This window comes from Leptonotus elevatus, chromosome 10 (assembly GCF_054856555.1).
Source record: "Leptonotus elevatus isolate MCC_2025b chromosome 10, RoL_Lele_1.0, whole genome shotgun sequence".
In the NCBI taxonomy this organism is placed as follows: domain Eukaryota; kingdom Metazoa; phylum Chordata; class Actinopteri; order Syngnathiformes; family Syngnathidae; genus Leptonotus; species Leptonotus elevatus.
Genome location: NC_141248.1, coordinates 940,392 through 956,998, shown reverse-complemented (window position 1 = coordinate 956,998; position 16,607 = coordinate 940,392). Strand labels below are relative to the sequence as shown.

The 16,607-nt window shown below is 36.9% G+C and overlaps 1 protein-coding gene across 1 annotated transcript in view; it reads left to right on the top strand.

Moving 5' to 3' along the window:
• acad9 (acyl-CoA dehydrogenase family, member 9) overlaps positions 1-15,983 on the top strand; it is a 91,190-nt gene extending 75,207 nt beyond the window's left edge. Inside the window, exons 16-18 of the mRNA XM_086086036.1 lie at positions 905-1,033; positions 5,303-5,375; positions 15,402-15,983. Coding sequence (XP_085942162.1) covers positions 905-1,033; positions 5,303-5,375; positions 15,402-15,502 — 303 coding nt within the window. The 3' untranslated portion in view covers positions 15,503-15,983. The remainder of the gene's footprint in view (positions 1-904; positions 1,034-5,302; positions 5,376-15,401) is intronic.
• The last annotated feature ends 624 nt before the right edge of the window (positions 15,984-16,607 follow it).

Genomic DNA, 16,607 nt, shown 5'->3' with positions numbered 1-16,607 from the left:
CCGTGCTGTTTCAGCACCGCCACCTGGCGGTCGGGAGGGCCGAAATTTACGTATGTCCCGAACGACCGCTAGCATTGCTTGTCACTCAGAGCCCTCGTGTTGATTTGCGCAAGAAGGTGCTGAGAGACTGAGTTCCGGTTGCTATCCTTTTTTATACATGAGGATCACGTCAGCCGGAACCATGGAAATGTCCTTTTATGAATTCTTTCTCGAGTGACGCATGCGTGTGGGGGATTTCCGTGCTGTTTCAGCATCACGGTGGTCGTTTGGGACTGATAGAACCGTCGTTACATATGTAACTGTTGTTTTGAAGAAGGTACCCCTAAAAACTAAGTTGGGTGTGTGCAGTTGGAGTGGACGCTAACTATCTGGCTCGTTAATGTGATTTGAAACTCGTAATTTGACACCTCTGTTACAATTTTTGTCTGAATGGATGTTAGCAAGTAAAATATATGAAAATTTTTCTACTATCCTCGTAAAATATTATCACGGCAAATCCGCAAACACTTTGATTGGTGCCTGGAGTCCTATCGGTTGTAAGCTGCAACCCATCCAAGTCTTTTAGCTTCATCAGTAGGTATGCGATAAAAAGCTAAATTTGGTTTACACTCTATTTGTACAACTGACTTCACAGTAACATATGACAATTTTAGAGGATAATCGATTTGATACAGGCAAGAGGTTACTAGCTATAAGTTGACCTGTATTTGTGTGTGCGTGTTAAAATATTTTTGTTTTCTTTTCTGAATGGCTTTCGACGTTAGAAGGTGCCGTTCCATGTCTTTGTCTTTTTCACGTAATAACACATCTCAGGGAACCAAAACAGGCTCGTGTTATCCTCACATCTTTTTATTTGCAGCAAAATAAAACCCTTAACAAGGTATTGTTGTTTTTATGGCATTAGAATATCGTGGATGAACAGCTCATTTTGAAGAAAGTAGCAGATGTGCTGATCAACCTGTATGCCATGACAGCTGTCCTGTCTAGAAGTAGCCGTTCCATCAGCATTGGTCTTCGGAATCATGACCATGAGGTATGTGTGATACTATATGTCCAAACTTGGATAAAAAGACTAACCCATTACACTTTAGCAAGAATTGAGCAAGTGGATCTTTGCCATGTACATGACTGTGTCTAATATACGATATAGACACAATGCAAAATGCTATAGATTAGGGGTGGGAATCTTTGACAGTCTCACAATTCGGGTCTGTGATTCGATTCATAATCGATCTTCGATCCAAAATTATTTGATTGACAATGATTTCTGCTTCAATCTATAGATGTGCAAAGAATCGCCATGATCTCATCCAGTCTGCTTTGCAAGACACACAATGACAAATGGAGATAACGTCTTTTTTTTTTTTTTTTACATTTATTAAGTTTTGTATTGTCAGGAAAATGCCTTTCACCATAAAAATAGCGTGTGGACCACAATTGCTACTCTATGTAGCTAACTATATATTTAAACTATGTTATAGTATATATTCTTCCCTCCCTGAGCAGACTGAGTACAGTTTAGCAGTCAGCAAATAGTCCCTCGAAAAAGAGTCCAATGTTGCTGATAGGGCTGGACGATTAATCGAAATTTTATTGTGACTTAGATTACCCTAAGCGTCCTTTTAAAGGAACCCTGACTGTAATGACAAGTTTGCTCTGTATGATTTATTTGGTTATTGCTAACATAACTATGAGATTCATTTTTCAAAAATATTTTCTTTTTTTTCTTTTTTCTTTTTTTTGTATTACTGTATTTTTATTACGTATGCCGCCATTGCTATTTACGTTGCAAACGCATTCAGTGCGTAGTGACGTAGAATGGCGACTGGCTCTCTGCTGAGCAATGCGAAACAAATATAAAGAAAGCAAGGTAAGCCTCCTAGTGTTCTTAACTACAGAAACAACAATAAATTGAGAGAGTCACCCTCCCCCACGCTGTGCTCTCATCATTCACCAGACCCATTCAAGAGTTTTGATCATCCCTTTAGGAACACTACGGAGGCTTACCTCAGTGTGTACACAATGGATGCACGGCACCATACTGCCACTAAGAGGCCAAAACGCGCAAAAACACCAAGTATTTGTTTTGTTTGGCTTTAGTATACAATATTTTTATTTCACTTTTTACTCATTTTATTCCTCTCTGTCCTTTGCATTAAAGGGATAGTTCAGGTTTTTGGACATGAGTCTGTATGGCATCCTCACCTTAAGTTGTGTGCAATCAGCACTGACTTACTGCTGACAGCATTCTGTGACCCGAGACCCGGTGCGGTTTTGGTCGAGACGAAAGTAGTCCGGCAAGTTGGCTGGGGTCACAGAAATAAAGCGTTTTTCTTCTAAAAACAATTTGTGTTCAAAAGAGTGATGAATTTGCACACAAAAACTCCCCATTAGAAAAAAGTCAGACTCTATTTTTCTGTTTGTATCACTGCGCGGTGCACAAAACAAGTTGTTTCGAAGTGTTGAAAGCAAAACTATTATAGTATTATAAACTTTATAAGCTTGTATAACTAGGGTGTGTTGTGTGTTCCTGTGTTGCACATTCTGTTTTGTATTTTCGTGTCTGAGTGTTTGTTAACGCATCGCACGTCGTCTCGCGGTGGAAAGGGACTCATCCATACATTGTTGATAACGTGTGCTAATTCGGCTTGCGAGTAAAGTTTCTTGTGTTCGGCGTTGGCTGCGGCCAACAGTAGCCGGTTCTGTGAAGACAAATAAAAAGGTGAGATTACCAACCACGTCAGCTGGCAGCATTCTTGTGACACCACACACTATATTATATTGTTCTATATGTAAAAATTGTGCGGACGCGTGATTTCCCGGGCTTACCAATAAAAAAATTCCCTGAATCGCCGCACACTTTTCACCGCTTTCCGAGCACTTCAAACAAATGCACCCCAGTTGTCAGTGACGGTCACCCGCTCTCTCAGGGCTCCAGCTGATGCGCCACCATCAAGTTGTACCACTTCTCTATCCCTCCTCGCTCTCTCTCTCTCTGTCTCTGCCCGTTCTAATTCCGTCTGACGAATATCGGCATCAGTATATTCGGGTTCATAAAGATACCCCCTTGGCTCAGTGCGAAAGACATTGTCGTCATAGTCAGACATGTTATCGTGAGTTTTCAAAGTTATGATTACGGTGGAACGCGCGTCTGTCAGTTGGATATGCAGTGCGCTGTGCAGTGATACAAACTGAAAAATAGTGTCCGGCGGTAATGGGGTTTGAGTTTTTTTTAATGTGCAGCTTTGTGATGCAAGTTTATCACTCTTTTGAACACAAATTGTTTTTAGAAGAATAACGCTTTATTTCTGTGACCCCAGCCAACTTGCTGGGCTACTTTCGTTTCCACCAAAACCGGACCAGGCCTCGGGTCACAGGAGGCTCTTTAACCTTATTAAAATGTCACAGCGGCATGATAAAAAGGCAGTTATTATATCGTTGGATGCAGAAAAAGCCTTCGACAAAGTTAACTGGTGATTCCTCTTTGCTGTTTTAAATCAATTTGGCTTTGGGAAGTCATTTATTCACTGGGTGTCAGCATTATATGATTCTCCTAAAGCTACAGTTACTACTAATGGGATTACATCTCAGAGTTTTACTCTACAGAGAGGCACAAGACAGGGATGCCCACTGTCCCCTTTATTATTTGCAATATTTATTGAGCAGCTTTGCATTAGCTATACGCCAGGAAATTGGTAGATGTTGACAATGGGAACTCCTGCCAACGTCCGGGTTTAGGCCTTTGCTAATAGTTATCAGACTGGATTCGGGTTCGGATGTCATATGCGCATTGTGTACGTGAAGAAGGAAGTGTGCAGTTTCATTTTTTGGGGCGACAAGCGGCAGTAGCCATTCGAAATTTAAATTTTCTACATTCAGCAGCTTTAACATCCATTCTATTCAATGTCATTTAACATTATTGTTATAATTAGGCATTCCACATGCATTCAAATGTTAGCATTCATCTTTCAGACATCGTCTGTCTTTCTATAGCCATTAAATGTTGATACATTAAATGCTTATACATGAATCTGCACATGCTAATGTTGAAATACCAAATTAATTTGTCTAGAATAATTGTTTTATTCTGGAATAGCTATTTTTTGTTTGATCTCTTCTTCTTTCTAAATGAATTATTCCTGAATTGGCGATACACAGTAATAAACCGGTGCAGAGGTAATTATGATGAGGGAATATATGTAAAGGTTTACAACAGGGCTATTCAATTGATAATACATTTGGGCCAAATTTTCTAATCAAGAGATGTAGCCTGGCCAGACACATTAGGCGCCCAATAAACAGTTGATAATGACACATTTCAGACCAATATGAATAAAAAATATTCTTTTTTTATTCATCTCCCTTTTAAATTTGGAAACATGGCAAAGGGATATCAAAAACAGCATAAAAACACAATAATAAATATTTTATTGAACATGAGGTGTTATTTCACTTAAATAAAAAAAAATTAAAAATTTTTTAATCTGTAAATAATAATTTTGGCATACCTCAAAAGTGCATAAAAAGACAAATAAGATTTGTTACTGGTTATGTCTGAACTTGGAACACTTCAAAGTTAAGTGTGTTTAAGCTCCCCGCTAAGTTTCGCACACAACACCGTTTGATGCACGATACAGTGTAAGGACATCATCTGGGGTGTAAGAACAGAGCAACATGCTGCCCATCCACTTACTTTATCTGCTATGGATGGAGTCCCATCTGTCACAAGCATGTACACACGCTCCATAACCAGACAGAAGAATGTTGAAATCTCAAAGACCACCCGTTTTGTGTCCGAACAGCAGTAAGCCAAGCAATTCCTCTCAGAAACATATGCCGTAAACAACGTACAAATAAGCTGTGCAGTATCAGTTCTGTCCATGGACTCCCGCACTGCTAGCCACACTTTAGAACAATACTCAACAATGTAGGTAGACTGTTGCTAGGCTATGAGGGGTTGTGCATTCATGGTGTGAAAGACTGTAGGAATTTCAGAAATCTTGCGAACAAAGATACCTCTCTCCATCTTTGGAATGCAATTCAATTCAGGCGAGCTGGACCAGAGGCTGTGGTCCTGGGCCGCGGGCCGCAGGCCATCTGAGGGCAAAAGTAATGCTGATGTCGCACAACAAATAAAAAACTTAAGACTGAATCATGTTATTCCCTTTTTTTAAAGGTATGTAGCCAGTTAATGTAGTAAACAATAATACTGTATTGTCAAAACTTTAAATGGACTGCTAGAGAAATGTTGAGGCATTTAATTGTAAGGTGTATGTGTGTGATTTTGTCTTCTTTTTCCTAGGTGTTGCTCACAAACACTTTCTGCAATGACGCTTACTTCAAGAACAATTATTGGATGACTCAACTGCAAAAACGTATGTAAATACAACAAGTGTAATCTGTATAGTCCATGTAGGCATGGGCCGGTATCAGACTCTGATGGAATAATAACCTTACTCTAGAGGCAAGATCATCCACAAATCTGGACATCAAAGTTATATTTACGATTATTTAATATTGTCTATTATCAGGAATCAGGATGTCACTATCATCGGCCAGTCATTACCTCAGCGAACACATCCCCATTTTCGGCGAGTTCATGATGTAACACCTCGTGAAAATGCACGGTTTATCTTGATCTTTGTTATTAATGTTAGCTGGGTAACTTGACGTCCTAGTAGGTAGTTTATGCTGGGTCTCATACTGAGTGCTTTGTGATGTTTTGTTGATTTACACAAAGTGAAAGTAGCATCGTAACAGGCACTTCGAAATTATTTTGCTTTCATCTTTCACCTAGCATTTTGTGTTACCTCAGAGAAAACAACCAACCGTTCTGTTACAAAGAGAAAAAAACACCTAATCATTTTATTGGTACATTTATTTAAACAAATTGGGATTCTTTTGTAGGATTACTATTTCCACGCTGAGAGAGAGACACCGTTGCTGTACTAGATTTATCTTGAAACCTGTATGATTTAGCATTGATAGTTGTGAAGTCCACTTTTCTGCATATTTTAATATTATGAATATGTCCTTCCACTGCATACTGTAGACCCTTTTGACTCAATCAGGACAATATTGTGCTTGTATTGCTCCAAAAACACTCACTGGCATGCTGTGGCACGTTTATTTCCATTATAGCTTGAAAATGTATTATTCGGTAGTGGTCGGGTAATTACCAACAACTTATTTTTCTATTGAAAACAATCTATTAGTTCTAAGTGGGGCAACATTTGTTCTCCACATTTGACCCATCCCCTGAAGGGGAGTGGTGAGCAGCAGTAGTATTTACATTTGTAAACATGTACCACATCTTAAGTTAAAATAAATAAATTTGAATTAAATGTAGAACATTAAATGAGAAAAATCCTGCAGCTCCACAATCACAAATACTGGAATTATTTCTGTAAAAACACTTAAAAAATAAAATACATGCACTTTGTATTAGATGAGTAGAAACCAACTGCTTAACAATAATCATAACTTCTTTTTTTTTTGTAAAAGGTACTTCAGAATAAAATTTAACTAAATGCACTAATTAAATTAGTCTAACATGTATTTTGTAACCTGTGATGGTAAATGGTAAATAGAATGAGTTTATATAGCGCTGGTGTTCAACAGATGTACACAATGCTGGAAGTCTTAGTCTTTGAAGTTATACATAGATACAGTGGGACTCATTTTCAGCCCTGGAGTTTAATGGCATAGGCCATCACATTTGAGTCGACGATGTTTTAATAAAGATGTATAATGTTACCCTATTAGTGTATCAACCTAAAATAGCTTACTGTTCCCTCGTTCCCCATATTGTATTCATATTGTATTTAATCAAAAATCAAAAATAAATTCCACTGTGATTGTGCTGACAAGATAATCAGTGAACAAGTATGAGAACATAAATGGTTAAAATGGACAAAAGGAGACCAATAGTCAAGTGTATAACATGGGGTAAGCCACTAAACTTAAAAAGCCAGATTTATCAAACACTGTTTGCGACACTAACATTCACCTTATTTTCAAGACAGCATTGTCATAAAAAAAGAAAGAAAAGAAGACGTTTATAATGCAGGAATGATATGGACATGGATATGGATATGAAAAGTTTTGGTGGCTTTCAAACTGACTATGTTCAAACAGGATATGCCTTGAAACCAGTAACCGGCCCATGCCTAAGTCCATGTATCACCTATTTCATGTTGGAATGTGCATACTGTGAGGAAAATAAGTATTTGAACTCCTGCGAAGTTCTCCTACTTTGAAATCATGGAGGGGTCTGAAATTTTCCTCATAGGTGCATGTCCACTGTGAGAGTCACAATCTAAAATAAAAAAATCTTAAAATCACATTGTATGATTTTTTAAGAATTCATCTGTATGTTAGTGCTGGAAATTAGTATTTGAACACGTGCCAATCAGTAAGAATTCCCTCAAAGACCTGTTACTGTGCCTTCAAAAAGTCCACCTCTGATCCATTTATTAATCTAACTTTGAAGCACCTTTTTGAGGTTGTTAGATGCATAAAAACATATGTGTACCTCATAATCTGTCAGACTACAACTGCTACCATGGACAAAACCAAGGAGCTTTCAAAAGACACCAGGGACCGAAACCTGAAGAGATCTAGAGAAGATCTGTACGAAGGAGTGGGCCAAAATTCCTCCTGCACTGTGTGCAAACCTGGTAAAACAACTACAGGAAACGTTTGACCTCTGTAATGTAAACAAAGGCTTTTGTACCAAATATTAACCTTTATTTCTTCACGTGTTCAAATACTTATTTCCAGCACTAACATACAAATTAATTATTTAAAAATCATACAATGTGATTTTTTGATTATATATTTGCGCCTACGAGGAAAATTTCTTACTCACTGTATGTAGCATATGTGGCTCAGGAGGTAGAGCCGGTCGTTAAGTAACCAGGTCTGCTGTACGATTCCCGCTCTCTCCAAGTCATGCGTCGTGTCCTTGGGCAAGACACTTCACACACATTGCCTCCAGTGCCACTCACACTGGTGCCTGAAAGGTGCAAATGTTTGGTGGTGGTCAGAGGGGAGGGGCTGTAGGCACACACTGGCAACCACACTTCCATCAACCTACCCCAGGGCAGCTGTGGCTACTTAATAGGGGTGGGAAACTTTGAATGTCTCACGATTCGATTCGATTTTGATTTTTGGGTCTGCGATTTGATTCAGAATAAATTTTCAATTACAAACGATTTTTTTATTCAAAATGATTTGATTGACAATGATTTTTGCTTCAATCTATAGATGTGCAAGGAATTGTAATGATCTACTCCAGTCTGACTCGCTAATGCTAATTAGCGTGCTACTCGCGGCACTTTTATCACTCAAAAAAACGGCTCCACGCTGAAAAAACTAATTTTTATTGGAATAACTTGATCCTTCTACTCTCTAATGTGGCTACAATTTAACAGTGTATTAGACCGCGTTGAACCACACTGCCCCTCAGTGGCCAAACTGGGTACAACATGAACAGCGCTCCAAATAAAGGCACACACAGACAAAGGTAAGACAGTATAAAACAATTTAAATAAAATCAATTTTGGGACATTTAAAATCGATTCTGAATCGTACTAAATGAGAATCGTGATTCTTATTAGAATCGATTTTTTGGGGCACACCCCTACTATTTAAGTGGTTCACCGCCATAACAGTGTGAATGTGTGAGTGCATGAATAATGCATTGTAAAGCATCTTTGAGTATCCAGAAAAGCACTATATAAATCTGATGCATTATCATAATTACTTAAATGAAAATGACAAAATATCCATGATTTCATTTCACGGAAAGTTATCATACGACAAGATGATGGCTCATGGTGAATATGTTTTGTACTCCATGGGCCAGAGTGGATTCAAGTTGTAATTATTTTGTACCTTTACGTCCTTTTCTAGTGGTTATCATCTCTTTAAGTAAACCACCCTCTTACCAAAACTACATAAATAAATAAAAAATCCTGGTTTATGCTAAACTCAAACTACACAAATTTGTTGTCTTTCATGACAGTCGCTCTGTCAGATTACCAGATACATTTGCTGTGTGTCTTGGACCGGACATATAGCCACACTATAAGTCGGAAACCAAAAAGACGCCTCCCAATCGTGTGCTGTATTACCAAGAGCACAGCGTCGCCACTGGTTGTCGCGGAGGCGAGACAAGCCGCTCTCATACAGTGATGGCGACACATTCATTCCTGGGGAAAGGATATGGAAGCGTACAAGCTTGGTCAATACAAGTGGTGCAAAGGATCACAAAAGTCACGGTTCGGTTCTGATCACGGATTTGAGCCACGGATCGGATAGTTTTTTTTGGATCAGCAAAAAAAAAAAAGATAGTACTTTGTCTTCATCTATTTAGTAAAATGCTTTTCCTCATTAAAAAAAATAATTCAAAATGTCTAGTATAGCCATTTAGGATTTAGGAATACAACTTTAAGTGCAATATGAGGCAGAAACATTCATACATCCATGTGTAAAATAACAAGGTAGCCAGCCTACTAAGGGCTTAAACTTGTGTTCCTACGATCTGAACTGCTATGATTTGCGTTTTGAGTTGAATGTTTTTCTTTTTTAATGGGCAAAAGTGTTTTTATAAAATAAATGAAGACTAAGTTGTATTTATCTTTATTTTTAAATAATGAAAACACCTCAAAGTGTAATTTAAGGCACATTCCCTTCCTTTAAACATGGAGAGTGAATTACAAATTAGCCTTGGTCCAGAATATTGAAAAATAATTCAATTAAGCCAGTTACCACCTGTCAAACTCATTTACAGCTACCAGCCAGGCATCCGTAGGTAATGCTAACAGCTATCTGCATGCTAGTGTAGCGATAAATGATGTTGTCTTTTTGGACGAATTAGTAATTTGATCGGCGCTTGAGGAAGTCGTAATTCCCTCAATCGCCTATAGGGGCACCACGTTCTGTTTACTTTCAGTTTTGGAGAAACACAACAAATAAAATCCAAATCCTCATTTATTTATTCATAATCTGAAGTCGCCACATTCAATGTTTGTGGTTATTTGTATTAATAAAATAATCACTAATCCACTCGGACACAAGCACGATTGAGACTGAACTAAATTTAGAAAAACAATCATTTATTCACTACGGTTACACATACAGAATCAAACACTGCCTACCTAACTATCATACGGTGAAAAGAAAAGGGATAAAAATGAAGCTAATAAAAATAGGAACGAACAATTTAACGAGGTAGAAAGGAAAGGTTTTACTTGCCAAATCTGTGAGATATTTGAAATGGAAGTTGCACCAGCGATATGTCAAATTTGCTATGAGACGCGGCTATTGCTCCGAAAAAGGCAAGGCAAAAAAACCAATAAATATTCCACAGTTAGATGAGGGGCGGTGCAGCTTGGCTCAAGGTGGATGGCGCTTTCAGGCGAGGTCAGGGGCTTCAGCCAGAGTTGTACTCACGGTGCGCGAGGAGGTCCGCATCTCAGCTGCCCAAATCCAGCTGCTGAGGCCGAGATCCTCTGCGTGCCTGTGTCCCGAGGGAAACCAGCTGTCAGAGACTTTTAAGATCCAAATGATCAAATAATTAAGAATTAAATTTGGGCAGGCTGGCAAGTCAAGTTCTTCCAAGCAAAACATGTTATCGTTATACATATCAACTAATAACGCATCATGAGATAATTTCGTTCTTTCCGGAGTAACTAAATAACCTCTGGGTTTACAATCATCATTCCTGTTGAAATACCTATGACATTCCTTTTTCAAAGACATAACATGACGTGAAACATTCAGTTGTGCGTAAGTTCACTTGTATGTGGTGAATTTGTATGTGAAATGTGTAAGATTGCTTTGTGGAGTATTGGTTTCATGTGAGGGTAGTTCTGATCGTGACCACTTGGAGGCACTCTGGTCACGTGTAACCTCCAAGAAGGCTGGAATGTACTGACCAGGATTCCAACGGACCTTTTGGCCCATGTTATTTTATGACTTTGATAAGAGTTTGCAGATTGCCAGTCTGCGATGTCAGCAGGGGTGAAGATGCTTTCCGATAAAATACTTTGATGCCATAAACTCGTGGTTCTGGCTGGTGACAAATAAACATTCACATCCTGGTGAGATGGCCTGTGGTTGACTTCAAAAGAGTGTAATCTCTTTTGGATTGTCTCTGGTTTAGGCAAAAGGGGGAGAACGAAGACATCTCACCCCACCAAGGTTGACTGAACGCACATTTTCAAGAGTGAAATGTTAAGGAAAGGAAGAGAACAAAGAACATTTTTGAGGGTGGCTGGTCTATAATTGTTACAATTGTCGTAAATTAGCGATTGAATATGAGTTTGGGAGAACGTTGTGTTCATGTTGGGCAGCGGTCGCAACTTAAATGTCAATCAAAACTACGAATATATCAAATGGAAGTTAAGCTAGCCATCATGCCACGATAGGGTGGCCAGACGTCCGGATTTTGGCCGAACAGTCCTACTTTTCAGTGACGTGTCCTGCGCAACCCTAAGCGCTGGTTTGTCCGCCTTTTAAAGAAAATGAGCCGTGGTTTATTTCATGTGACCCAACATCATCCCCACCCCCATTTGTCACAACTGGTCTGTATTGGCCAAGAGTGGCTTCAGTTAAAAATCTCGTATATCATTGGTTCAATAAATGTAAATAAATCTCCACATGTGGCTATCTGACTATACGTCATTTCCTCGCCGCCTTCTTTGACAGCAGCAAAAAGGCAGCGCTGGCAAAAATGCCAAAACACTGGACATCTCTTAATATTGAATGGACGAAAGAGCACAATTTCCTGGCCAAAAGCAGTCAAGACTGGTTTCACAGTTTCTGTGTGTGATGTTGACGTGAGCAGTCAGGGCAAAGCAGTCAGAACGTCATGCGGGACGGAGAAGCTTAAAGCAAGAGGCAAGCAGCAGGTGCGTCATCATTGAAGAAATGTTTTCCTTATTTGTTTTTCAAAATAAGTTATGTTTTGTGGCAGGATTAAAAATAATTGATATCTCAGCTCCTAAAGCAGATAGAAACATAATTTCAAAAACATTTCAGAGCTTACACCTATGGCGTTCACACAAACATAAGTTTATGTTATAAAAGTTTTTTTTTTTATTAACAAACAAATGTCGCATCTGTACGGAAGCGTATTGCTGCCTCACCAAGAAAAAAAAACGAGCCATATAACGTTTTAACATGAGAAATATTATGTTAAAACGTGAAACTTATTTAAAAACATGAAAATTATGTAAAAACATTAAACTTACCATCTAAAAACGTAAAACTTATCATGTAAAAACGTAAAAATTATGTAAAAACGTGAAAATCGCTTTGAAGCAGTAGTAGCAGAGGAGCAGCGCGTCTGCAGAATGGATAACGCATTTCATTTAAACAATTTGATTAAGTTCTATTTCATGCTTGGTTTAAGGCATTGCGAGATTATACAATTGCTTAGCACAGTTGATGGCGTTGCAATAATTATGTGTACTCTCAGACAGAATTTAAAGTGCATGTGACTGTACAGGAGGAAGAATCAGTCGGACCCGCTGGAGTTAGCGTCATTTATTCTGGATCAGCTGGAGGGGCACAGACGGCTCCACGGCAACAAGCTACATCATCTCCACTGCATCTAAGCCGGTTATGTTGTGACCCACAGTACTGTGAGACATCTGTTAAAGTTTTTAGACCCCCGTGGTGTTGAGCAAAGGCGGAGAAATCGCCTGATCCGACGTGTTTACGTTAACCCTGGGCCTAATTTTATATGGCATGTCGACTCGTACGACAAACTAAAGCCTTTTGGTATATGCATCAATGATAATTTTCAAGTTTTTTTACATGATCATTTTTACATAAGTTTCATGTTTTAACATCATGTTAAAACGTGAAATGATCATGTTAAAACATGAAACTTATGTAAAAACATGAAAATGATGTTAAAACGTGATGTGGCTCTTGTTTTGTTTTTCTTGGCGTGGCAGCAATACGCTTCTGTACATCTGCGGGTACATAACTCCATATATATTTACCTTCAGCACTGGAGCGCAGTTGTAATAACCTCGGGGGATCGATTCGTCGTCCATTCCATTCCGTTACAAGGCCGTCAGTATGCATGAATAAAATTCCAGGACATGCTACGAGGATCACGTCACCCTTTCGTGCATATTCTGATTAATTTAATCGGCTAATGCATTAAAAACATGTAACACGTAAACAAAATAAATTGTCAAAAAGAAGTTTGACTTTTTATTTATATTTTTTACCATTTAGTGCACATACATGATCTATAAACCATGCAAAACTTTATTGTTGATGAAAATACACCGCGAGTCTGATATACAGTGTTCTCTTTTTCCGCTGGGGTTAGGTTCCAAAAAATACTCTCAATAAATGAAATCCGTGAAGTAGTTATAGCTTTGTTTTACATTTATTATAAATGTTTTAAGGCTCTAAAACCCCTCACCAAAGTTTATACACTTTTTCTCATCAAGGCATTTACATTTTCTCACATTTCTCTCAGCAGTAAAAAGTGAACCGCGTTATACATTTATTTATTTTGAAAGTGGCCACACAACCCAAAATGTTGAGCCATATTGGACCAAAAAAACAAAAAACAAATCTCTCTGGAGCCGCAAAAAATAAGAGCCTTATATGTGACCCTCTCTGACAAAAGGTTACGTATGAGTGGTGACATTAGTTTTGAGCTTTTGACAAGAATAAATCGCTTAGACAAACAAGTAAATTTTGAGATTCCTCCAAAAATAGCCTCTTGAGATCTCTATTTTTATTTGCCATCAGCACAAAAGTTTAAATTGTAGTAGTGTATGAAAATATGCAATTATTAGGACAAGTGTATCATTAGCCAATGTGTGTTTAGCCAACTTCAGCGAGCAGCGCGTCTCAGAAACTTGCCTCAAAATAACCCAGAGTTCCTCGCCTTGAACATCACTTAAAAATAAAAATGGACATAGCCACCAATAAAAGTCGAAATACACCATAATGTGCCCCTTGAGCACGAAAGTGAACAAATGTCATAATAACGGCATCCTACCTTGTTACAGAAGTGAATTTCGTCATCGGTCCAGAGACTCAGGTTTGTAATCCAAACAAAGATAATCCTCAATTCTGGAATCTCTTTCTTTAATGAGCCTATTTTTACTTTTAATTTAAATGAATGTATTCATGCACTAAAACATTTCACACTAATGTATAATTGGGGGTCGTCAGAACAACGGACTAGAAAAATTAAAGACTAAAAGGGGAGGTATACTTCCCTTGGTTGCCTTTAGTGGCACCACGTTTGATTTGACTTAATTTGGAGGAAATCAAACGACTAAACTCTGTAAATAATTATAATCTGAAAGCACTACACTTAAAATGTTGTAAAACATGAAAATAAGTGTCTGCAGTGTTTTGTGAACACTGGAGACAAATGTCGGAGTCTGAGAGTCCCATTTATTCCCATATATATATATATATATATATATATGTATATATATACTGTATATATGTGTATATATATACGGTATATATGTGTATATATATACGGTATATATGTGTGTATATATACGGTATATATATACTGTGTATATGTATATATATACTGTATGTATATACGTATATATACTGTATGTATATACGTATATATACTGTGTATATATACACGTATATATACTGTATATATATACACGTATATATACTGTATATATATACACGTATATATACTGTATATATACTGTATATATATACGTATATATACTGTGTATATATATATATGTATATATATGTATACTGTATATATGTACATATATATACTGTATATATGTATATATATATATATATATATACTGTATATATATACTGTGTATATGTATATATATATATATACTGTGTATATGTATATATATATATACTGTGTATATGTATATATATATATATACTGTGTATATGTATATATATATATATACTGTGTATATGTATATATATATACTGTGTATATGTATATATATACTCTATATATATATATATATACATATATATACTGTATATATATATATATATACATATATATACTGTATATATATATATATACATATATATACTGTATATATGTATATATATATATATATATACTGTATATATGTATGTATATTCAAAATCATTTTAAACATTTTCAAAATTTGAAGACGACAAGAAAAGCTAGTGAACATCTGTTTTGTATTCTTGGACGCAATTGGAATCTTACTCTAATAGGTAAATCATATCAAGACATAAACTAGGAATGTTTAGGTGTAGTGTTTAGTTTAGTAGTAGTTTAGTAGTGTGCCATGTTATATCTTGGCCTGTAACCATTGGATATAAATGAATGCTTTTGATTTGTAATTATTTTCTCAATTGGTTTAAATTTGCAGATTCTCCTGAGAACAATGATGCCAGCATCAAGAAGATTGCTGAGGATATCTTGCAGAATCGGGCATATATATGCTCTCATCCTCTTGAGAGGACTTTCTGAGTTTTCCCATGTGACTCCAATACTGTTTGATTATTTTATTGTACTATTGCTTGATTTGACTAGAAATGACACATTTGACCAAGCAATGGACAACGGTAATTTAATAGTATAATATTTATATTGATTTAATTATATTAATTTATATACAGTACAGGCCAAAAGATTGGACAGACCTTCTCATTTAGTGTTTTTGTTTTATTCTTATGACTATTTACATTGTAGATTTTCACTGAAGGCATCATAACTATTATGGACTCTATGCACGAAGAGCTGTGACGTATTTCTGGAAAAATCTCATAAGGCATCGCCTTTTCCAGTAAACCACACTTTCATGTGTTGTTACTCTGCTTTCATGTGTTGTTACTCTGTTTACTTAGATTATCGATGTTTCTGTCTTTTTGGCCTTTTGACTTTTCATGTGCCTGTATGTATATTTTTCCTATGCGACCATTTTATTGTATTAAAAAAAACATTTAAAACATTTGTAAGTCACTATTCTTGCACCGCTGACGGCTCTGTCGGATTTCCATAGCAACCACTTTTTAGCAGCGGCATTAAGAGAAATGTTACCATGGGCTGGCCCATAAAAAATTTAACATTAGAGGCATTACATCTGCTTTAAAATATTGACGAGGCAGATATTGTCGGATCCCGTCAGTGAAGAGGTTGGTTTATTGAACATATAAACACATTACAAAATATAAGTTGAATGTAAAATAATTTGAAGAAAGAAAATAATTCATCAATGTCATAATTTACATGTTCAAAAAGAGCAGAAAGAAGCACAATAACTTATCTTGTGCAACTTCCTATTAATTCTATCATGTTAATGTACTAATATATTATTCTTATCTAATGTATCATTAAAGTAAAAAAAAAAGAAAACTGAACAAGTTATGAACAGTTAGCTTGTGGATTCCATCTGAAGATCCAACACCTCACCCATACTGTCTGACTGGGGGCGGGGTACTGTGTGGACTCCAGTAGTCCCAGGAGAGGACCTACATACAATACAATACAATACATAATTTACATTAATGAATAGCTTTATTAGCTACTCAATCAGCATGTATTTACATGTAATAATAATTTTAAGCAATCAAAA